This window comes from Oreochromis aureus, linkage group 20 (genome assembly GCF_013358895.1).
Source record: "Oreochromis aureus strain Israel breed Guangdong linkage group 20, ZZ_aureus, whole genome shotgun sequence".
Taxonomy (NCBI): Eukaryota; Metazoa; Chordata; class Actinopteri; order Cichliformes; family Cichlidae; genus Oreochromis; species Oreochromis aureus.
The window spans coordinates 24421291-24444936 of NC_052961.1; the positions used below are offsets into that span (position 1 = coordinate 24421291).

At 38.8% G+C, this 23646-nt stretch overlaps 2 protein-coding genes across 2 annotated transcripts; both read left to right on the top strand.

Annotated features, from left to right (window-relative positions):
- Window positions 1–189: 189 nt before the first annotated feature.
- zgc:154075 (uncharacterized protein LOC556929 homolog) lies at window positions 190–6132 on the top strand. The gene is made up of 14 exons (XM_031738156.2): window positions 190–354; window positions 664–772; window positions 978–1062; window positions 1132–1205; window positions 1298–1357; window positions 2232–2339; window positions 2720–2776; window positions 3099–3229; window positions 3421–3475; window positions 3584–3676; window positions 3778–3912; window positions 4470–4571; window positions 5281–5442; window positions 5654–6132. Exons 1-14 carry the CDS (start codon window positions 341–343, stop codon window positions 5780–5782), a joined length of 1314 nt encoding a protein of 437 aa, XP_031594016.1. The 5' UTR covers window positions 190–340; the 3' UTR covers window positions 5783–6132.
- A 144-nt stretch (window positions 6133–6276) lies between these two features.
- On the top strand, window positions 6277–11717 carry LOC120435344. The gene is made up of 10 exons (XM_039604758.1): window positions 6277–7107; window positions 7970–8089; window positions 8245–8394; window positions 8825–8914; window positions 9070–9219; window positions 9662–9751; window positions 9907–10056; window positions 10480–10551; window positions 10690–10771; window positions 10928–11717. The coding sequence occupies exons 1-9, from the start codon at window positions 7099–7101 to the stop codon at window positions 10759–10761; spliced, it is 903 nt and encodes a 300-aa protein (XP_039460692.1). The 5' UTR covers window positions 6277–7098; the 3' UTR covers window positions 10762–10771; window positions 10928–11717.
- The last annotated feature ends 11929 nt before the right edge of the window (window positions 11718–23646 follow it).

Below are 23646 nucleotides of genomic sequence, written 5' to 3' on the forward strand. Positions count from 1 at the left end.
TAAAGATGAACAGCAGCCGTAGATGTTTTGTTGTTTGTTTGCAAAGTGCGATCTTTTGACATCTAGCGGTGAGAATGTACACACCATAGCTTTATAAACAGAGATTCACCGCTTCTGGCGGTGAGAAGTGGCAGTTTACGAGGTGCACTGAATGCAGCAGAGCGATCTCGTGCACACTGCAGGGGGCGTTAAGGGATTGTCGGACATTTTCTCGGTTGATATTCTGGTTTGAAGAAGTGAGTCAGTCTTTCACTAGAGTGGACTGTCTGCTGGGCTCTGGACAAATTGTAGTCCTGTATTCATCTGACCAAAGCGGGAGACGGACGTTTGTGACAGTTGTATGGGACAAAACAGGTACTGTCAGGCTTTATAAACGTACAAGTACAATTCACCACAAACGCCGATTAACGACTTTCACAAGCTTCCTCTTATTCCCTGTTCAATAATCACTCAGGGCTTGAATTGTTAGTTTAGTCCACTTTTAAATGATTGACAATTTTGTGCCTATCTCTGTGAGTTTAACGTGTTTACATATCGACGTATTAAGGGAAGTATAATGCATCTGTGGAGGACTGCTCAGGACTCCTCAACCTGTAATCTCACGATTATTTATTCTCTTGGGTTTTGTGGCATTGTAACTACAAGCTTTAATTTGTGTCAAAGTTCACAGGCTGGCAGAATGACTGCTCCTGTCCTTGTGATCGTGGTGGGAGGAGGATGTCGGGGTGAAATCTACTCCCAGTATGCGTCTATTCATCCTCAACGAATGAAGGTTAGGAGAGGCTTGTGTTTCTGAGGGAAATATTTGGCAAAAGCATGTCTTCGGAAATGTCGAAAGGAAATGGATGAAAAGTGAAATTACTCCCCTTACCCTTCTTTGCTCAAGTGATTGATGTAACCTGTTCCTACCGATGTCACGTAGTTCGTTGTAATGTTTAACAGGGCGTACCTTGATTTATTTACTTTGACCCGCTCAGGTTGTTGCAGTGGCTGATCCACGGAAATTTGCAAGGAGCAAACTTCAAAAACAACACAAAATCGAAGAGGAAAACGTATTTGAAGGTGAGAGAGAAAAAGTATTAAACATTTATAATTATCTGCCCTGTCCTTACTGAATCCTCTTTTATCCAGACTGGCAGGCTGTAGTTGAAAGAGACAAGTTTGCAGACGCTGTGTTAATTTGCACCCCAGATCGCCTCCATAAGGTAAACACTGTCTGCAGCAACTATTTTTGGTTTAAATTACTTTGAAATGTTCTTTCTGTAATTATTACAGTGATCGTATTTATGCTTCCTAGGAACCTGCTGTGGCCTTTGCAAAGAAGGGATACCATGTTCTTCTGGAGAAACCAATGGCAGTGAGTGTTTATGGGTGTTACTGATGAACTGATTTTGCAGTAATGAGTAATCTCTGATTTGCACCAAAAGTTTTATTGTCTGAAGTTTGGACACACAGAAAGCTGTGAAAATTTAGCTTCCTTTTAAAAATACTTTTAAACTTATATTATTTAGAAAAATGGCCCATTGAACCTCTTTCAGACCATTTTTTTAGCTTTCTAAAATCTGAGGCAGTGTTCTAACAAGATTTTCAACATCAAACTAAGAGATTTTCTTAGAGTACCTTCTGGAAATTTGTTGTATTTGGACAGGACAGTCTAAAATGTAATGTTAAAAAGTAGTCTGTGTTGTCTTTTACACTGCTGTGAATTATTCTTTAGAAATGATCATAATTGATGCAATGATCATAATTTGTGGCAATGTGAACTTTATTATTAGTGTGTGCTCAAATATGGGACTTTACAGGACACCTTTAACTGGCTGATACTTAGACGTTTTTTTATGTATCTGTTCAAAATTACAGATGGCAAGAAAGACCAGTGAAAATTTCAGGCTTTTATCTTGAATAGTGTTTTAATTTTTCATGTTCAAAAAGGTGTTCAATGTACAAAAAAAAAAACTTCTGAAAGTGGGTCAACAGATCATTTATTCAAAGAAAGGACATCTTGAAAAGCATTTGATACATGAAGCTAAAATTTTACAGCAATCGTTCTACGTGTCCAAACTTTAAAGCTTTAAAATCTGCTAATTTGAGCTAGAATGACCCAACAGTTGTTTTAGTTGCTTTCACGATTCACTATTCTGAGTAAAAGCTTCAACAAAATCACACACCCTCCGTATTATACATCAAACTGAAGCACAGCGTCTCTCTTTAATGTCCCGACATGACTTCAGACAACTGCAGAAGACTGCACGGCGATTGTGGAGGCTTGCATTCAGAGCGGCGTGATGCTGTCCGTGGGTCATGTTCTCCGGTACGATCCAGTCATCCACAAGATAAAAGTGAGCTTTGTCTTGTGCACTTACTTTATCCAGCTGTGACAGTTTTCTTCAGCACGTAGTGGAATCTACTTGGGGGTTCAAACACTTAAACTTCATCTGCCTAAAATCTGTAGGAACGCTTCCTCATTTGAAACAGCCACACATTTACAGAATCAGCAGGATTGAGGAAAAATAAGCAAACAGAGCTCTCTTTTGTGTTTGTGAAAGTGCAAAAAAACCCCTCAAAAACAGCATTTTAATAAACAGTGCTGAAGCTGTTTCGACTTGATGAAGTCAAAACTACAATTTTCTCATACTTGGGAAAGTGGTAAAGAAAATGTACATAATCTGTATGAGGGTTTTGCCATTTTTTATTAATAAGAATAAATTATGATTTACAGGAGCTCATAGACGCTGGAGTCATAGGTGATGTGATCCATATTCAGCACCTGGAACCGGTGAGCAGGCAGATACGATAGAAACATAATAATTACTATTATTATTGTTAACCCAGTGAATTTAACAGTGGTATGTTGATTTTTCTTTTGTTGTTAATATCATATTAGAACATAAGACGACGGTCTGTTTGAAATAATTTCATAATTAACATATTCATTAAGAAAGTCATAATTTGAAAGCATTTGCACGTAGTTGTGGCCTGTGGACAAATTTGCAGCAGTGTATGTTTTTGTTATGTTTTGGGTTTATGGGTTTTTTAAGTGTTATTCAATTCAAGTTTCTGCAGCATGGTTAAAAAGAGAATCGATCTCTTTCTTCCAGGTTGGGTTTTATCACTTTGCTCATTCGTTTGTTAGAGGGAACTGGAGAAACGAAGCAGAGAGCTCTTTTGCTCTTCTGGCTAAATCTTGCCATGACATTGACCTCATACATCACTGGGCTGGAGGACGCAGGTAGATCATTAGACAGTGTTCAGTGATTAAACTCCAGGCTTAGTGTTCAATAGTACGATTTCTTTTCTCCTTTATTTTGGCCTAAAACAGCTAGAAAACTACATGTTTACCCCAATTTGGTTGGACTAGAGGTAAATGGGGGTGTTTTTTGTGAAGTTTGACTATTTACTCTGGCAATTTGTTCTTGGCAGGTGTGTGAAAGTGTCGTCATTTGGATCAGTCAGCCACTTCAATAAAGAAAACAAGGTATGTTGTCTGTTCAGTCATGAAATGAAGGTAATCAGTAGCCATGGCGGGTAGAAATCTCTGTACTAAGCCTGAATATGAAATGTGACGTTGCTAGTTTTGTGTCAGCCAGCAGGGGCTGCAGATCGCTGCCTTAACTGTTCAGTAGAAAAAGACTGTCCGTACTCAGCATGCAAAATCTACTTGGACAGTGTGAAGAAGGTAAACATTTTACCACTTTACTTTCACCATTTATGTACTTTTTTTTTGTTTTTACACACTTCTTATAAATAATTTAGGTGTGTTGTATGTTTGTGTACTAGGGTCACACTGGCTGGCCAGTATCAGTCATATGCCCCAATTCACTCCCAGACATTGAGTCGGTAACAGAGGCATTGAAGACTGGACCATATGGCCGCTGTGTCTATGAGTGTGACAATGATGTCTGCAGTAACCAGGTTAGAAAACACTGTAAAATCTGCAGCACTGACCCTTCCAGACTAAGTTAGGCAATACTATGTTCCTATCAGGCTTCAAAGATGCATTTAGAATCTACAGAATATATTGTACTTCTACCTGCACCGCTTTCATTATACATTTACAATGTATACTTTCTTTTTTCTTTAATCTTAACAAACAGTTATCTGCATATGAGTTTAAATAACTTAAACACAGTGAAAAACATCTGTTTTCCATTTTGTAGTTCTATACTGCACCTCTCTTATGTGAGCAGGCTTTGTTGCAAGCAGGAAGATGATGTGTGAGAGACTAATAGACAGGTTGAATTTGGAGGACTGTAATCACAGAACCGTTAGTTGCTGAGATGAGTTTTTGTTTTGTATTTATCTGCATTTGCCCAAAATATTGGACATTGTCCCCATAGCTTAAGTCAGCTGACTAACATATGAATTCCCAGACTGCACTTTATTTATTTATTTATTTATTTATTTATTTATTTATATGGTCAGCGATTCTTTCCTTTTATCTCTTTTAATTTTTCTGATCTGTCGAGCAGGTTGTCAACATGGAGTTTGAAGGGGGTGTGACGGCAGCCTTTTCCATGGTGGCGTTCACCGAAGAGATTTGCAAGCGAAAAACAACCATTCACGGCAGCAAGGTAGGACTGTAATTAATGTCTCTGGGAAGGATGAGAAAGGGAGACTGGAGAAAATCACATAGAAACACATTAATTATTAAAAGCAAATGAATTATATAAAAACAAAAGTGTGATAGCTTACAGACAGAGCAGGTGAGAAACATCATATATCATGTTAATCCTTATAGACCTTGTAACAGTTCGTTCAGCTCATTATGCTCTTTCATTTGTCAAACTGTTAGAAGCATGTTATTTACTTCATAGGACGAAGGCACTCTTCTGCATCACAAAGCAGAACCGCAGACCAAAATCACCCATTCCATAATATATTGAAATAATAATAATAAATATATTGACAATGATATCTTATTATAATTAGGGATTTCCTGCCTTGTCGTACTTTCACAGAAATCTATGTATTTTCATGTGTTTTTTTTTTTTATTAAAAAACTATTATATTTAAGCAATTCCTTAATTGATAAAACTGATTCGGTTGTTTTACAATGCTTTCAATTTTCCCTTGTCCTGTTTTTGAGGCTGTCCAAAGTTTCATTATTCAGACAAAAACCTTTTTGATAACACCAGTTCGATGACTTATCACCCATACTACTGATGTGCGACTGATACAGTTTATCTCCTTGAACCATTAGTATTTGGATTTGATAAACATAGAGTTAAGTTTGTTACTAAAATTCAGCTCTTTCCTACATAATGAACTGAATCTTCTCAGGGCGAGCTCTCATACAATGGCCATGAGATCCATGTGTTCAACTTCCTGACCCAGAAATCCACAAAGCACACAGCAGACTATAACACTCCCAGGCAGTTCGGTATGAGTGGACACGGTGGAGCAGACTACTGCCTTATCCATGCCTTCATTTCTGCTGTGGCAGTGAGTGCTCATTCCTCTTTTTTTTTATTTTTTTAAGTATCTCATGTCAGATAAGATTTGTTGTTGTTGTGTTCTACTTCCACTTGAGATTATCTGTATTTGCTTTTCTTGTACCTGTGATGCAGGACTTAAAGGATGCATGTGTCGTATCCATGTGTATCTGCTCTGTGATGGCTAATTTTTGTTTTAATATATATTTACATGCATCCAGAACAATGATCCATCATTGATACGGTCTGGTCCTGAGGAGACACTGCAGAGTCATTTGCTGGTGTTTGAAGCTGAGCGCTCACGACTGGAGAGCAGAGTGCTGCACTGTGGTGACACTAAACAGAGCTAAAAAAAAATACCTGCAATATTTTTTTTTAGCAAATTTTGTTATAGCTTCTTAATAAATCAATGTAGTAATACGTATATTGTTAGTTATTGAACAAAAAATTAAACTTTGTAATTTGTCAATTACTAGATTTATATACACAGACCTACATGTATGTGTAGTTCACCAGATGTTTTTGCAACAAGGATTTTTTTTCTAGTGAAGCAAAGATGTCCTGAGAAAGTGATGATTAATGACAATGACACTCACTTCCTAAAATGATTACATAATTGATTCACGTCAGAAAAGAAATATTAAAATCAAAGGGACTACCTGGTCTAATAAATGCTAAATAAAATCGGTTTTTAGTCTTGTGTCTTTAGTTTCCATGTTTTTTTTTTCTTCCACAAACTATCATGCTACAAAACCTGGCACTAGTCTTGAGGCAGTAGGACATGGAAAATATGTGTAAGCTGATAAAATGTACTATTTTAAGGAAAAAAGTCATCTTGAATTTGATGGCAACCGCACACCTCAAGTTTTGAGACAGTGTGTCACATCCAGTCTTCAGCACCTGTACTCTCTTGCTTCAAATACATGCTATTGTAAGACATGCTGTTTACCATCACTTTGCTGAAATGTGAAACCTGTTCCATGAAAAAGATGTTTGGATGCTCTGAAACCTGTAATCTTTTTTTTTTTTTTTTTTTTTTTTTTTTTGGTCCCAATAATTTATTACAATTTGACATTAGGATTACTGGAGTACATGAGATCTCAGTTATTAATGAAAACATCAATTTCACAACTTATCACACCATTTTACAACTGCTCATTGAGGCGAATAGGTAGAAAAATATTGGGTGAACAAGGGTGAACGAACGGACACAAATGCAGGACTCTGTACGATCTTTATGTAACAAGAAAGTTTATTTACACAACACCAAAAGAAGTCACTTGGATGCGTGACGAAACGTTTCTTCCAATGAAAACGCACAGAACACCAAGTGCAGTAAAAAGTGATATTTTTAATAAAAATAAATGTTTTTAAATGGACGCTGTATGATAAAAAAGTATTTATATACTATAAAATTAAAACAAAAACACATTTTAAAGTGGCACATGGCAACAGGTTTCTATGTAACAAAATTATGTTATGATTCTATGGTTGCTATCGGTACCATATAAAGTAAATAAATATATGAAACATAACATGGAAAGTTCTTCACTATTTCAATCCTGAGCTTGGAGAGAAACTGACTATCACGGCGGTTGTAAAGCAAGGATTTACCAACAAGCAGAGATTTATTGGATTGCAAAACCACTGACCATCGACTGACAGCATGGGAAAAGTAAGTTCTACTGTAGGACACACATTTCTTGTTTTCCAGTTTCCTGAAACCTTAATTTTTTAGCTTCTAGTTATTATGCTTTATTTTCTTGTTACCCCTATTTGAGTTCTCTACAGCACAAGCTCCTTGAGTTCATCCCTCTGTGTCCTGCAAGTCCTGCATTTGGCCCCTATCTCCTTCCTTCCACACAGCTGTAGCCTTTACACACACAGTTACTGAATTTAACTCATGTACAATTTTAAAGGTAAACAAAATAATAACCACTGACCAAATTTTAAAAAGCAAAACAAAATGACAATAATAATAATAATAAAAGAAATGCATTAAAAAAACTTAAATCTTCAGATTAAATTAACTGTTTTCATTCTGTTTTATTGTATATTTATGTAAAAAGGAAATATTTATAATGTCATAAAATATAATAAAAATGATTTGAAATGTGTATTGAAACAGAAAACATCAACCTACAATGTATTTTTCAGTAGACTTAACATTTTAATAACAGAACAGTGGTTTCTAGAATATATTTTTCATTTCATTTTTGTTTTAATCCACAAAACCTCTTTTGGCGATTTAAGAAAATGTCTTAAAGTAAAGTAAATACAACTAAATCTTTTTTTTTTACAACTTGAATCCTGTCTGGCAGCTTTAGCAATCAGAATTATGATCTCAGTGTCAGTCACTGTGATTTATTCAGCACCAGTGTTTTGATGGGTATTAGTACATCAAAGGTGAAATGGTTTAATTGTAAATAATAGCAAGAATAAAACAAAGCAGATCACAACAAAACTTGTACCATGACTTCATATATTTGAGTATGTTTGCCCTTTATGTTTACCTGTTTGATGAATGTCCCTGACAGGCAAAGATGAAGACAAAGTGGCTACAGGACAGCAGCCCTGAATCCCTCCAACACCTTCCAGAAAAAACGCCCTCCACCTCTGGCTTCCAGCATAGACGACCGCAGGCTGCCAATCAAGAGGTGAGTAGAAAGTATATTCGTAAGCTCATAGAGAACGTAAATGTTTTGACATCTTCTAAATCCTACAAAAACAAGAACTGAGTGGGGAAAGAAAACAAATTGGCATTGTAGACAAGCCAAGAGTTTTTACCCACACATTACTCCATCTCTAACAGGTAAACACTGGACAGCCAGTGAGGAGCTCAAGCCCCCAGCCCTCCACCTCTGGTTTACACTTGAACCGTGACTGGAGAACGAGGAGATCCAGGCCTCAGGCCTCCACCTCTGGTTTCAAGCGTGGGAGAGAGGAGGCTGACCAGGAAGAGGTGAGTAATCACAATCCTGTAAGCATCAGTGTTGAATATTTCAAGAGAAAAAATGCTGTTATGTTTTCAATGTATTCACTTCAGCTTTAAATGTTTGTTGTCTGATCTCACTGTGCTCCACACTCACTTTACCGGCAGTCATTAGTGGCTTATACAGTCTCTATTTCTGACACCTTCTATGCACATTGCTGCCACCTTCTGGCACTAGCAGCATGTAGCAGCACAGTATATTTGAACTCATGTTGGTCACATAAAGGTACTTTTTTGCAGTTTGATGACTATTTCAATATTCACAAACTCATTACCATCCCCAGTATGCATACAGAACTGACTTCTGTTGAAGTTATCTTTTTGAAATAATAAAAGAAATTGCTAACGTAAGAATAATAGTCAGCATCTTAGGTGCTTAACATCAAGTGATATCTCACAGGTACACCCTGGTCGGCGAGTGAGGAGATCCAGCCCTCAGCCCTCCACCTCTGGCTTCCAGCATAGACGACTGAAGGCTGCCAATCAAGAGGTGAGTAGAAAGTATATTCGTAAGCTTATAGAGAACTTAAATGTTTTGACATCTTCTAAATCCTACAAAAACAAGAACTGAGTGGGGAAACAATAAAAACTGGCATTGTAGACAAGCCAAGAGTTTTTACCCACACATTACTCCATCTCTAACAGGTAAACACTGCACAGCCAGTGAGGAGCTCAAGCCCCCAGCCCTCCACCTCTGGTTTACACTTGAACCGTGACTGGAGAACGAGGAGATCCAGGCCTCAGGCCTCCACCTCTGGTTTCAAGCGTGGGAGAGAGGAGGCTGACCAGGAAGAGGTGAGTAATCACAATCCTGTAAGCATCAGTGTTGAATATTTCAAGAAAAAAAAAATACTGTTATGTTTTCAATGTATTCACTTCAGCTTTAAATGTTTGTTGTCTGATCTCACTGTGCTGCACACACACCATACCGGCAGTCATTAGTGGCTTATACAGTCTCTATTTCTGACACCTTCTATGCACATTGCTGCCACCTTCTGGCACTAGCAGCATGTAGCAGCACAGTATATTTGAACTCATGTTGGTCACATAAAGGTAAATTTTTTTTGCAGTTTGATGACTATTTCAATATTCACAAACTCATTACCATCACCAGTATGCATACAGAACTGACTTCTGTTGAAGTTATCCGTAGTATTTTTGAAAAAATAAAAGTAATTGCTAACGTAAGAATAATAGTCAGCATCTTAGGTGCTTAACATCAAGTGATATCTCACAGGTACACCCTGGTCGGCGAGTGAGGAGATCCAGCCCTCGGCCCTCCACCTCTGGCTTCCAGCATAGACGACCGAAGGCTGCCAATCAAGAGGTGAGTAGAAAGTATATTCGTAAGCTTATAGAGAAGTTAAATGTTTTGACATCTTCTAAATCCTACAAAAACAAGAACTGAGTGGGGAAACAATAAAAATTGGCATTGTAGACAAGCCAAGAGTTTTTACCCACATATTACTCTATCTCTAAAAGGTAAACACTGACCAGCTGGTGAGGAGCTCAAGCCCCCAGCCCTCCACCTCTGGTTTACACTTGAACCGTGACTGGAGAACGAGGAGATCCAGGCCTCAGGCCTCCACCTCTGGTTTCAAGCGTGGGAGAGAGGAGGCTGACCAGGAAGAGGTGAGTAATCACAATCCTGTAAGCATCAGTGGTGAATATTTCAAGAAAAAAAAAATACTGTTATGTATTCACTTCAGCTTTAAATGTTTGTTGTCTGATCTCACTGTGCTCCACACTCACTTTACCGGCAGTCATTAGTGGCTTATACAGTCTCTATTTCTGACACCTTCTATGCACATTGCTGCCACCTTCTGGCACTAGCAGCATGTAGCAGCACAGTATATTTGAACTCATGTTGGTCACATAAAGGTACATTTTTGCAGTTTGATGACTATTTCAATATTCACAAACTCATTACCATCCCCAGTATGCATACAGAACTGACTTCTGTTGAAGTTATCTTTTTGAAATAATAAAAGAAATTGCTAACGTAAGAATAATAGTCAGCATCTTAGGTGCTTAACATCAAGTGATATCTCACAGGTACACCCTTGTCGGCGAGTGAGGAGATCCAGCCCTCGGCCCTCCACCTCTGGCTTCCAGCGTGGACGACAGGTGGGTTCCCATCAGGAGGTGAATAGAAAGTATAATGTATGCTCACAGAGAAGTATGTGTTTTAACATCTTCTAAATTCTACAAATACAAGATGTGAGTGATAAAAAAAACACTTGTTTCTAAAACTGGCATTTTTAGACAAGCCAAGCTCATGTGGTGCCATCCCCAGTCTTCTACCTCTTTTTTCAACCGTGGAAGAGAGGAGGCTGAACAGGAAGAGGTGAGTAATCACAATCCTGTAGGCATCAGTGGTGGATATTTCAAGAAAAAAACACTGTTATGTATTCACTGTATTCACTTCGGCTTTGAATGTTTGTCGTCTGATCTCTAACGACTGGAGCATTTTTAACCTGTTTCTTCCTTTTCGTTACTGCAGCAGGAACACCAAAGATTCCGGAGCGGGTACTACGGAGTCCAGACTGACACCGATGGGTCCCGTCCCACCGTGCGCTTCCCTTATTGGTTTCTACCAAACACTGTTAATGATGTACTGGGTATGGTCTCGGGGTGGTGGAACAGCTCTTCATATACACCACAGATGGAGTATTTCTCACTCACTCAAGGGCAGTCTCCATTAGAGATTCTTTAAGTGGCAAATCCATCGGCCACACATTTCTTTACACATTTCTTTTCCTTCCTACCTACATAGTTACAGCTAAGTTTAAGATATAGATTAGTAATGATAAGTTATATAGAAAACTAATAGTACATTTAGAATATCTCTCCATCTCTTTATTTTAACTTTGTTTTTTAAATCTTCAAGTGTTTAAGATACAGTAGTGATAAGTTTAGATTTAGATGTTTAATGATAAGTGACCCTTTTCCAATTTCTTTATTTGAATGTTTGAATGTTCAATTAAAACTGCGTTTGTCTTGTTATGACTCAAAGATAGCAATTCTGTCATAATCCTTCATTTATAATACAATTTTGACTTTTCATGTTATGACATAAAACAAACAAAATAAAAACCAACTAAACTAATGGACCAGTTTTAGATTTTTATTGATTTGATGGGATGTTTCCAAAGGGTTGGGCTTATCTATCTTTTAATATTTTGTTTTATGTTTTCATTTGTTTTATGTTTCTTAGGGTTATAAAAACTTGCTAGTAAATTCAGTAAAGGCTGTATTAACATTATCTGCATTAAACTAATTCATTGTTTGGATTTTGAGAATGTGGTTTCACTTCTTTACCAATCTGCAAACTCCCACTAATGAAAGAAAGCTCATGCACAAACCATTATCTGCCCTGGTTTATTGATGAATTTTGTTTTATTGCTACTTCATTCTTCTTTCACTCTCACAATTGCGTGCGCTCATTCATTGACGAGTGTACAAAATAGAGAATGCCGCCGTCCGGTACACATTGCACCCGACCCCTACGGTGTCTCCTGCGGGTGGTATGCCTGCAGGAGGATGGGCCTATGTCCCTTTTTCAGGCTCTGTCCGGCCGGGTCCCAAGGATTAAGGCCCGGGCACCAGATGCTCGCTCTTGGCCACCCTCCCTGGGCCTGGCTCCAGGGCAAAGCCCCGGTAACCCTATCCCGGGCAGCGTGAACTGTTCCCTTGATATTGTACTCATAGGGGTCTTCTGAATTGCTCTTTGTCTGGTTTCTCACCCAGGACAAATTGGCCATGGGAGACCCTGCTGGGGTACAAAAGCACCCCGGACAACATAGCCCCTGGGATCCCTGGGACATAGAAACCCCTCCACCACTATAAGTTAGCTATTCGCAGAGGGGATGGTGTAGAGCACATGTGTCAAAGTCAAGGCCCGCGGGCCACATCCGGCCCGGCGTACATTTATATCCGGCCCGCGAGATCATTTTATATAGCTGTATTATTATTGTTATGCATGACCCGGCGAGGTGAGGCGCTAATAATATACAAACTACAGATCCCATAATGCAGCGCTGCAGCCTCCTTGCTGAACGCTAGGCTGACGGGGAACATTGAATTCCCGGTCAATCAAGTCAAACTTGTGAAGCTAGCCGCTCACAATGGTGGAGAGAAAAGTTGATTCTGAAAGCAGAGCCTTTCAGCGCCAGTGGGTGACTGAATATATGTTTACAGACATTGCTGGTAAACCCGTGTGTCTTATTAGTGGAGTTAATAAGATAAGATAAGATAAGATAAGATAACCTTTATTAGTCCCACACGTGGGAAATTTGTTTTGTCTCAGCAGGAAGTGGACAGTGCAAAAGTTGTGAAGGAAAAATTAGAATAAAATAAGATAAGAATAAATACAGTACACAACTGTACAGAATAGAATAAATAAAATACTATATACAGCAGAATAAAATAGAATAAGATATACAATAAGATAAAAATAGAATACAAATGCTATATACAACTGAGTAAAAATACAACGATGCCAGAAAGGATTATTGCACATTAGTATTATTGCACATGTGTGGATGTGTGTGTTAGATCAGTCAAGGTCTTTATTGTGGAGTCTGACAGCAGTGGGGAGGAAAGACCTGCGAAATCTCTCCGTCCCACACCGTGGGTGCCGCAGTCTCCCACTGAAGGAGCTGCTCAGTGCTGTCACAGTCTCATGCATGGGGTGGGAGATGTTGTCCATCAGGGATGACAGCTTAGCCGCCATTCTCCTGTCACTCACCACCTCCACTGGGTCCAGAGGGCATCCTAGAACAGAGCTGGCCCTTCGGATCAGCCTGTTCAGTCTCTTCCTGTCCCCAGCAGAGATGCTGCCACCCCAGCAGACCACACCATAAAAGATGGCTGAGGCCACCACAGAGTCATAGAAGGTCTTCAGGAGTGGGCCCTCCACTAATGTGGCTGTAATTAAGGAATTTAATTTAAGATGGCACTACGAGACAAAACGTCAGAATAAGCTGAAAAACCTAAATGCAGAGCAGAAACTACAGAAAGTAGAAGAGCTAAAGAAGAATCTGACATTTCAGCAGACTTTTTTCATCAGAGCAAAATCACAAAGTGAAGCTGTTGTGAAAGCAAGTTTTATTGTAGCAGAGGAGATAGCCAAATCAGCCCGGCACTCTGAAGAGCTGCATGATGTAGGTGTGCGACGTCTTGTGTCCAGACAAAACGCAGATTTTGGCAAATGTGAGCCTGAGGAGAAATATGATTGCTGATCGGGTGTGAGATGGCCACTGATTTAAGAACACAGTTGTGTGAAAGAAGCAAAATTATGCACTTTATTGCTGTGGATGAAAGTATAGACATGATGGAAATTGCACAGCTGGCCATCTTCATCCGTGGAGTGGAAATATTGAACATTAAATTGATGCACAGGACAACGACAGGAAAAGACATTTTTTAAAAAGTATGTCAAAGTGTAACTGACATGAAACTGCCCTGGGACAAACTTGTTGGATTACAACAGATGGCGCGCCGGTGTTGTGCGGTGAAAAAAGCGGACTAGTCAGCAGGATGCCAATAAAGATGCAGGAGGAGAACTGTACCGGTGAGTTATCAGCATATCACTGCATCATACACCAGGAAACGCTGTGTGGTAAAGTCCTAAAAATGGAGCATGTAATGATCACCGTAACGCAAACCGTAAATTTTATCTGAGCTAAAAGTTTAAATCACTGTCAATTTCAGTCTTTTATGTGGGAAATAGATTCAGAGTTTGCCGACATTCCTCATCATACAGAGGTCCGTTGGCTGAGTTGGGATAAAAATTCTCAATAGAGTTTTTGAGCTCAGCAAGGAAATCTGTCAGTTCATGGACATGTCATGTATGATGCGGTGAAGGCATTTCAAGTGAAGCTGTCACAAATGTACCAGTGCAACCTGCCTCACTTTCCCTGTTGCTAAGTAATGTTGAACCAAGTCAGCGGACTTTGCTGAACTGCACCTGTGCAGATTCAGATGGAGCTGCAGTGTAATGATACACTCGAGGGAAAGTACGACACTGAATGGCCTGCACAGTTTATTAGTTCCATTCCTGAAGCAATGCCCCAGCTCGTCTACATGCGGCTCCAACCTTGTGTATGCTTTCATTTATTTTTTCTGGGGGTTTTGGCAGCATGTTCATATTTCTAACTTGCATAATTTTGACAGGATCTATTTTTATGAAGAGCAAAATATTTAAAGTTAAATTTAATTTTTTTTTAAGTTTATTTAATCTGGAATAATATTCCTGTCTGTTTTTATTCATATTTATGTTTAAAAAACATTGTTTTAGTGTGTTCAATAAATGTTTATCTTGTTTGGCCCGCGACCTAAAGTGTGCCTTGAGTTTTGGCCCCCGTGCAATTGAGTTTGACACCCCTGGTGTAGAGTGTATCCTTAAAAAATCTAGCAAAGGCCTGTCTATTTTAGCTAAAATCCTTATCATAAATGTCCTTTGTTTCAAAGTTCAAGGAGCCAATTTTAAGGAAGGGAAACAGTGCGAAAAGGCTGAGGTAAGCCAAACACAAGAATTGGACTGAAAATCAGTGAAATCAATTCCTGCGGTAGGATAGATATAATAACCTGTGATTCAGAACCATAACATTTGAAAAATACCATAATACAACATTAATAGTGAAGTACATATAACAAAGTGGAAAAGGGTATGAAATCAAACAGGACAGGTCAATAAATGTAGCCAAGTAGCTTTGGTATAGCAGCTAGTTAAGTACAGAAGTTCCACCCTTTGCAGGAATAGCAGAATGACACAACTTTGTACATTCAGACAAGTAGCACTGAAAATGTCCAGCTGCTGAAGTCATGAGATTAACCTCATTACTATTACCTTTCCTGCGGACAATACTCTCGTTGATGTGTGCAGTATCCTTTGTGTATGGAAAGCCTGAATATTGCAGTAATGGGAGATTTTTTTGTTCCAGATCGAGCTTCTCTTTGATGTACTGATCCACGTCGTTAGCATTCTGGTTCAACAACATCCTCTGCTTTTCCTGATTCTTCACACTAGATGGAGCCATCAATTCACAGCACAATGGAGAGTTAAAAACTTTCATGATTTTTTTTTTTTTAATCCAAGCACTGAATGTTGTTCCAAATTTGATACTGGGGCATTTAAGGAGGAATGACAGTGATTTAAAGTAGACTAAGTTGGTTTACCCGACATTAAAGGCTCCAGTACATTTGATTATCAGGCTAGAAATAATGTTTCGGTTTTCCTAAAGCTCCTGGATAAAATTAACAATGTACAGTTTCGAGATATTAACCTTTTGGTAATCTTTCACTGGCTGTCCCACATGAATAAACTCCCGAGCAGGTTATATTTGAGATTAGAGATCAACAGGTATAAAATCACCGCCCACTGACCGTTTAGTTCTTTGGAAAATACTGTCACCATTCCTGGAAGATCCCTCTGACCTCCTGTTGGGTGCAAACAAATTTCTTTCAGATCATAACACAGCTCAGCAAATAAAACTGTCTCTTAAAGATTGATTTAATGAAATACTTGATAGTAATCCTTCTAATTGCCCTGTGCCTTAAAGACAGAGTAGTGATATTAAGTCTGCGAATTTACACAGCATTTTTGCCAGCTTGCTTTCCTGGCTATCCATATATTTCCAGTCTCGATGACCAAAGTCCTTAAAAACACTTAGACATTCACACACCTCTTTTATTACTAAACTACTGTAGAGCCCTTTTCCTTTCACACACACGCTCATGCCACTGCTTTGTCTGCATCAGCTGTGTATTTTTCCGCCTGTATTGTGAGTTAATCTCTTCATATTTTTCCCGTAGTATAGTTTTATCTTCCTCTGAAAAATCAACCACTCTGCTGCCACTACACTCTTTCATGTTTGTGATTGGTCAGATGCTGCCAATGCCACTCCTTACATGCAAACGTGCAGGGGAAACCCTGGATTTACTCAACAAGTTGTTAACTAGCTTTGTGAACAATTCTTTTAGTTGCAGATGTTAGGGTAAGTGAATCCAGATAACGGAGAGACACCCTGAGTATATTGAAGGGAGGCAGGCAGTGTTGGACCCTTTAATAACTCTGCTGGAAAAGTGAACTCACATTTTCCAGCAAAGATTTCACATGTAGAAACTGTTTGTTCTCCATTGGTAGTGCACACAGCTTCTCCTTCAACTCACCATTCTTGGTTATCAGGCTATTTAAGCACTGGCAAGCCTAAAGTTAAAAAGCATCTTTGCGTTTGTCTTTAAAAACACCACCATCAAGGGGACCTAATACCAAGCACAACAGATAACTAATCAAATTTATCAGATTTGTCAGGTGTGGTTGCCCTGATAGTCCTCAATTCCGCCAACTTCCTCTCCCCTTCAAGGATCTGAAAACCAAATTAACAATGAGGGACAATTTTACTGAGAAAAGTGGACTCAAATGTGCATTTAAAAGAAAAACATAACTGAAAAAATAATGTATGGCTGCTAGTACTAGTTCAGCCTCTTAGTAGATGAACCTATGTTATGAATTTAAAAATCCTTGGTGACTTCCTTCTTTCGTGATTCACTGCAAGAAAACTTGACCTCTGATCTTAAACCTTGAGATCAAGGTCATCAAAATTGTACTTAGATTTTTAGTAGATGTACCTATGGTATTAATTTGAAAATCCTACATCTTCTCATTCTTGAGAAGTTGGATGTCACTAAGTTGGATGTCCATGCCGAACACGTGGCCATCTGACCACCCACCCGGTGGGGTGACGACAATACCCTATCAACCGTTTATGACTGAGGGGTAAAAAGCAGTAAAGGATTCACAAAAGATGTCAACATTTAAATTTGAGACAAAAATTATTTTAAAAAAACCTAAATGTTTCCATGAAAAAACAGGTTTTTAACTCCATCCATCCATCCATCCATCCATCCATCCATCCATCCATCCATCCATCCATCTTCTTCCGCTTATCCAGAGCCAGGTCTTGAGGTTTTTAACTCAATATGTGAAATCTGTTTCTATCATATTTAGGATTTTAATGTAAGGAGTCAAAATATCATCCAGCCTCTGTAAAATGTCTGTAGAGCAGGCAAACAGGTACAGCACCAATCAAATGTATGCACACACCCGAGGGCAGGGAAGTTTCTCATTATCCGAGACAAGTCATTATAAAAACCAACACGAAACTCTTTGACTGTTTACACAGTGAACATGAAATCAATGCAGGAAGCTTACTGCAGGTCAATGAGGAACTCGGTTGATGTTGTTTTGTTGAGTGTTTCATTATAAAATATGGGAAATATTGAAAAATAAAGAAATACTCCTTTTTTTAAATATATTTTTTAGCCTTTTAACAGCTTTATTTGAAAGAAACACCGATGATTGACAGGAAAGGCATGCAGCAAAGGGCCACAGGTCGGACTAGTACCCGGGCCAGCCACTTTCAGCCATGCGGCATATGGTCGTCTGAGCTAAACCAGCACCCAAGAAGTACTCCATTTTAACTGAGTGTGTCCAAACCTTTGACTGATTCTGTAAAAAAAAAAAGAAAAGAAAAGAAAAGAAAAGAAAACTTACTCGTCTCTGCTGGTGATATCTTTGAATTTCTCAATGCATGGCTGCTTGGCTGCCTTTGCTTTGTGACGCTGCCACTGCAGGTTTTTCAGGTCTGCTTCAGCCGCATTAAAAGTATACTTCAGCAGTGAGTCTTTTCATAATTACAGTGTAATGAATTGTGATCGCTGATATGTGAAAAATGTCTGTGTAATCAGGATTTACTGGTTATTATTTTATGTTGCATCTTACAAGCAGCTTTCAACTAAAATTATTTAAGGAAAAACAAACTTCATTCTCAGTTAACTAACATTATTATTAATATTTCACAATAATTATTCATCAGTTAGCATAGACACTTGAGGAGCAAAAGCTGGATCTGCATACTTGTGTGACCTGTTCTCCAAAAATAATGATTTGCAGAAAAAGAAAAACAAACTTCAATTAAATAAGAAAAGGAAGCAAACTTAATGTAAAGTGCACAAAAATAATCCAAAACTCAGAAATCACAAAAAAGGTGATGATCAACAAGAAATACAGTAACCAATTCGCCCTTTATCCTCCCGCTCACACCCTGTGAATAGGTGTCATGGTCCATGTGAGCACCTCGGTGTGCCCTGTGTGGATCCCTGCCTCCTGTACCCACCTCGGGGCAGGCCTACCATCCTCTCACCCGGGCCACGCACCTGGAGTTCTTGTATGACTTTAAAAGTCTTTAAACAATTCAATTCAGAATTCAATAATTCAATTCAAATAAATATTTGCCCCACAACATTCAGAACTTGTTCCAAATAAGACCAAATACTCGTGACCTGAGAGGAATCATTCTGTTCAGTAAGCCAGTACTAAGGATTCATGTTAAATATCATAGAATTAAAGTCACAGGCATTAATGTGTGGAACACACAGATGTACAGATGAAGTTAAGAAAGGTACATCTATACAAAAATTTACACAATTGTTTAAAACAATAAATTGTATGAATATAGGAAATGTTCCTCTTAGTGATTGAGATGTCATATTGTGTTATATTAAAGCTTTGTCCTGATTTTTATTGATTAAGCAAAGCGTATCCCAAACCTTAAACCCAAGTATTAATTAAGGTATTTCTCACATAGACATAATTCCATATGAAGCAAATTACTAACACCATAGGGTGTTTAGCTTATCTAAAAATGTAGTTTGTTGTTGTTTTGGTTTATGAGCTTAAATTGTTTTATGTGTGTATTGTATATGAGTGTAGACTTGTATATAGTTAAAAATGTATGGATCATATAATGTCGAATTTGGAATATTGATTAGTAAACAATGGAATTTGAAATAAGGGGATAGGAACAAAAAATGTGAAACTTACTCCTTTTTGAGCAGAAACATTGTGTAGACATAGAAATATTCATGAAAATGTGATGTTTTCTCTTGTAAATCTCGAAATATCTGTGTATCATTTTCAGATCTTCCTTGTTCTTGTTGGACTTCAGTCTCAGTTTTAGAGATTTAGTTTGTTCCCTCAGTGCTTGCCTGTTTCTGCATCATACATTTTTGCCCACAATACATAACAGGATAGGGACATCTTAAAGTATATCCAGTTTTATCTGTTGTAATTTGGACCCTTATATACAAACACAACACAACATTACTAAAGAAAAGGACAACATGGTGACTAAGACAATGAGTTCATTAAAAAAAATGTTACTCGTAATAAATCAAGTAAGAAGGAAGGTCAGGACGTCTATTTGCAAACAGTGGTGTCAGTTCTAGAAGGCAGGTTTAAGGCTTCATCTTCTTTTATATAATAGTTTATACATATATATATATATATATATATATATATATATATATATATATATATATATATATATATATATATATATATATATATATATATATATATATATATATATATATATATATATATATATATATATATATATATATATATATATATATATATATATATATATATATATATATATATATATATATATACATAATATCCAAAAGTAGATAAACTAGCTCCCCAGTTGTTATCAGGAAATTGCATTCCATTAAGGAGGGAGGTGTTCTTAATTGTCCTCTGAACATAATAATGTCAACAACAGCATCCCAGTCCTGGGTCTTGCAACACATCCAAGATGACTAATCCTGGAGCATGTCCCATAGTCCATACTTCCAGTGGATCACGTTGTGTCGATGGCAGTTGTAAGACTAGTGTGGTAAGAAGGGTGTGTAGTGTGAACTCAAGAGATGACGACATGCTTGAATCACAGAAAAACTTTGACCTCGTGCCAGGAACGGGATTACAGCAGCGCTGTGATGGGCACGCCTTCGAGCAAAGCCTAATTTTCCATTTGATGCAATCTGCTTTCTATGAGCAGTTTGTGAACAAAGGAGTACAATCATAGTTTTTTAAGAATGAAGCCTCTATTAGTACTATAACCTTTTCCTCTTCTCTTTTTCACAGTGACAATGATCACCTGGGAGGAGTTGTCCTTATGTAGTAGTCAAGCTATTAGTCCCTCAAAGGAACAGGGTGGACGCACACACATACACACACAATGCCACATAGGCTGGCGACGTGCTTCTGGAGACGAGTTTGCAAACTGAGTCAGCAGCTGTATTTCTGAATGACTCAACCGGTCCACCACAGAGCCCTTTCGTTTCTCAGAGCCCTGCCTTCAACCCTGCCTAACACACAGGCATGCACTGAATATGTTAAACACTAGTGCTGACCTCACTACAGCATCACTTCCTCCCAAATGACCAGGGTAAGTACTCAAAAACCCAGGCGCAATATGGACTTAATTTCCAAGGAGGTAATTCATCTCAGTGATCAATATTAACAGACAGTTTGATGCTTTAAGGTCGTTTCTTAAGGCTACATCTTTTGTTTTTCATTGCTGCTGGAAACATTTTTCTTTTTTTTAGCATTAATGCTGTATACTGATGACATGTTGTGGCAAGTGAGGTGGTGAATGATCTCCAGAGCTAATAATCCTTTGATCCTCCGAGTCATTTACTGTATGAATCAGTCCAGTTGCCAGGAAGAGACTTGTACATCTGCTTTGACTTTTCCAAAATGCTGCTTGGAAGGCTGCTGTGGGCCGACGTTGTGTTTTGTTCCCCTCAATTTTAAACGATAGCCATCTTGTGAACAAGGAAGTGGAGGAGGAAAGTTTAAAAAAAGGGGGGACTAATAAAATGTAAAACATGGTGCAGCCTGACTCTGTGACTCAACAGGAAATGATGGAGTGCGCGTAAGTAAGGTGAGAGAAGAAAAGGAGGAGGTCTGGAGTGGGAGGAGAGAAACAGTGAGGAGGAGGGGGAAAAAAAAGGAAAACTGCCTCAGGACTCCAAGTTATTTTTTGGGGAAGAGACAGACTATAAGAGAGCATACCATGCCTTTCTGGGGAAAACTGTGGGTTGTGTACGTATATCATTTCTCAGCCTTGCTATTCAGTAGAGCCATGACGTGGACAAACACACACACGCACATCACTAAATAATCAGAACAACAATTTGACCAAATATGACTAGTTTCCACCGTCCTCCTAAAGATGACCCGGGATGACGCAGTTGTGCAAAAAGACTTTGACCTCAGAACAAGTTGCGAAAACTGTGCAAACATTCAAATATTGACAGCGCCTTCGTGTCTCCTCTCTTTACCCAAAATGTCCTTGTTAGCTAATTTGCATTGATGCCTGCAAATGCTTTTTTCCACTCCGGCAAAAATGTGATTTATCAAGAAAAGCTTCCACGGATGAGTTAAATAACGTGCAGAGATCAGTCCAAGGCACTCTCTGTATTCTTTTTATCTGGATTCTACACAGAGCCTCCTCCGGCCTTCTGTTCCCTTTTCTTATTTCAACTGAAGCTCTTAATGAACTGGAGATGGACTTCACAGGGCTGCGGAAGTCCTCCTGCTGGGTTTGCAGACCCTCTGCCCACACTGAGGCCTGATGTAATGGGTAGAAAAGCTGGCCAGGCCTCCAGTTCAGTATCCTAGGCAAAGAATTGCTCTTTTTTCATGCTCAGATCTCTGCCATTCATTGAAACTGTCACCATGAAATCTGATGTTGCAGGGTTTAAATCACTTTAACCCTTGATCCCTTGGTGTACTTCCTCCATCAGTTTGCCTGCTTACTGTGCTTTGTTTTTCTCTGCTGGTACTCTGGGAAAAGCTATGCTGCTTCATTGTTTGTTTATTCAGTGTTTTAAAGAAGTCTGTGTTCATTTATGTGTGTTTGTGTGACATTTCTCTCTCCATTAGGCTTCATTGTAGCTGGGTTTTATTCACAGAAATTATTAGCTGCTATAAAAAAGCACTTTAGCATCAGATTAGATTACACAGAAGTCTTTGTGCACATCCAGATCGATCCATTATTAAAAGGTAGCAGAGGCATAATTCTTCCATCTGTCCTCCTCTTCCTCCTGATGACTGTTGTTCCTTTGATAACTGAGCTAAAATGCGGTCAAAGGCTGTGGTGGTAAGCCCACACAGACATTTGAGGAGCCCAGCTCCCAACTTGTCAGATCTACCCATAAAGCCATTAAACGAAACAAGGATTAGGTGTGGGGTGTGTGTTTCAAATCACACGCAGCCTTGCAGACAGCAGCACAGCATTCAGGACTTAATCACTGTCCGTCTACTTTGAAGTAAAGCATCAAACATAAATATTACAAATCAGGCTGAAGGAAGTAGTAGGTGGTAAGAGGGGTGGAATGAACTAGATCTGAGAATTTCATAAGAATATCTTTCTGGTTTTTCTCAATTACTGCAACTGGAATCCAGAGTTGGATGCCGATGCTCTTTCAGTTGTGGTGACCCATCGTTTACTCATCTCTGAACAATCTTGATTTTTAACCTCTTACACATGTGGCAGCAGCAAGTGGACATTGTTTTATGCAATCACATATTTAAAGCATATGGCTCATAAATATGGCCGCCATATGCGCCTGTAGTTATCACAACCTCTAACACAGATTCGCTGGAACAAGGAATGCGAAACCTAAACACAAGACACGTCAACTGCGACTTTGAAAACAGCAGCCCTGTAGCGGCGCTCTAATTGCTATTACATGTTTGTACACAGCTGGTTCCTCTATAAGAGAATTCCCTGTGTCACCGTGTCAGCACATCAACCTACACAAGTGTATTTACCATAGAAAACATATGTTAACACCTACCTACTTCATTTCCTTTTCCAACTTGAGACACTGTTAAGCGCTGTGCTGCACACACACTCATCATTTTAGTTTTCTATTCTTGGATAGATGGGGAACTGATAGATCAGTTTAATATAGCCATAAGTCTTGATGAGATTTATTATGATCTTGTAATTTTTACTGATTCTTGCATTAATCCTGTTCTTTCCCACAGAACAATTGATTTTTATACATACACACACAGATATGTGTATCATAGTCCTCCTGGTAGTCCTGCTAATTTTTTGCCAGTCTGCATTTGAGTCCGGCCAGCTCTCAAACTTTGACATATATGTATGTATGCAACATTAAAAATAAGCAGTCTACTTTATCTTTTTTGATAAGGGTGTGGGGGTTTGGGAGATGGAGTGCTGCAGATGTGGAAGGTGGGCTTCTGACTGCACTGACATCTGTGAGGGACGGAGGTCTCTCAGAGCAGGAAATGACTTGACCTCCCCTGTGGGAGACTGGCCCACCCCGACAAAA

What these genes read in the sequence shown, in the direction of transcription:
- zgc:154075 (XM_031738156.2), top strand. An exon ending in ATATTCAGCACCTGGAACCG is followed by an intron (nt 2,777 to 3,098) that starts GTGAGCAGGCAG and finishes TCTTTCTTCCAG; the next exon opens with GTTGGGTTTTATCACTTTGC. An exon ending in CCTTCATTTCTGCTGTGGCA is followed by an intron (nt 5,443 to 5,653) that starts GTGAGTGCTCAT and finishes ACATGCATCCAG; the next exon opens with AACAATGATCCATCATTGAT.
- LOC120435344 (XM_039604758.1), top strand. An exon ending in CGCAGGCTGCCAATCAAGAG is followed by an intron (nt 8,090 to 8,244) that starts GTGAGTAGAAAG and finishes CATCTCTAACAG; the next exon opens with GTAAACACTGGACAGCCAGT. An exon ending in TGAAGGCTGCCAATCAAGAG is followed by an intron (nt 8,915 to 9,069) that starts GTGAGTAGAAAG and finishes CATCTCTAACAG; the next exon opens with GTAAACACTGCACAGCCAGT.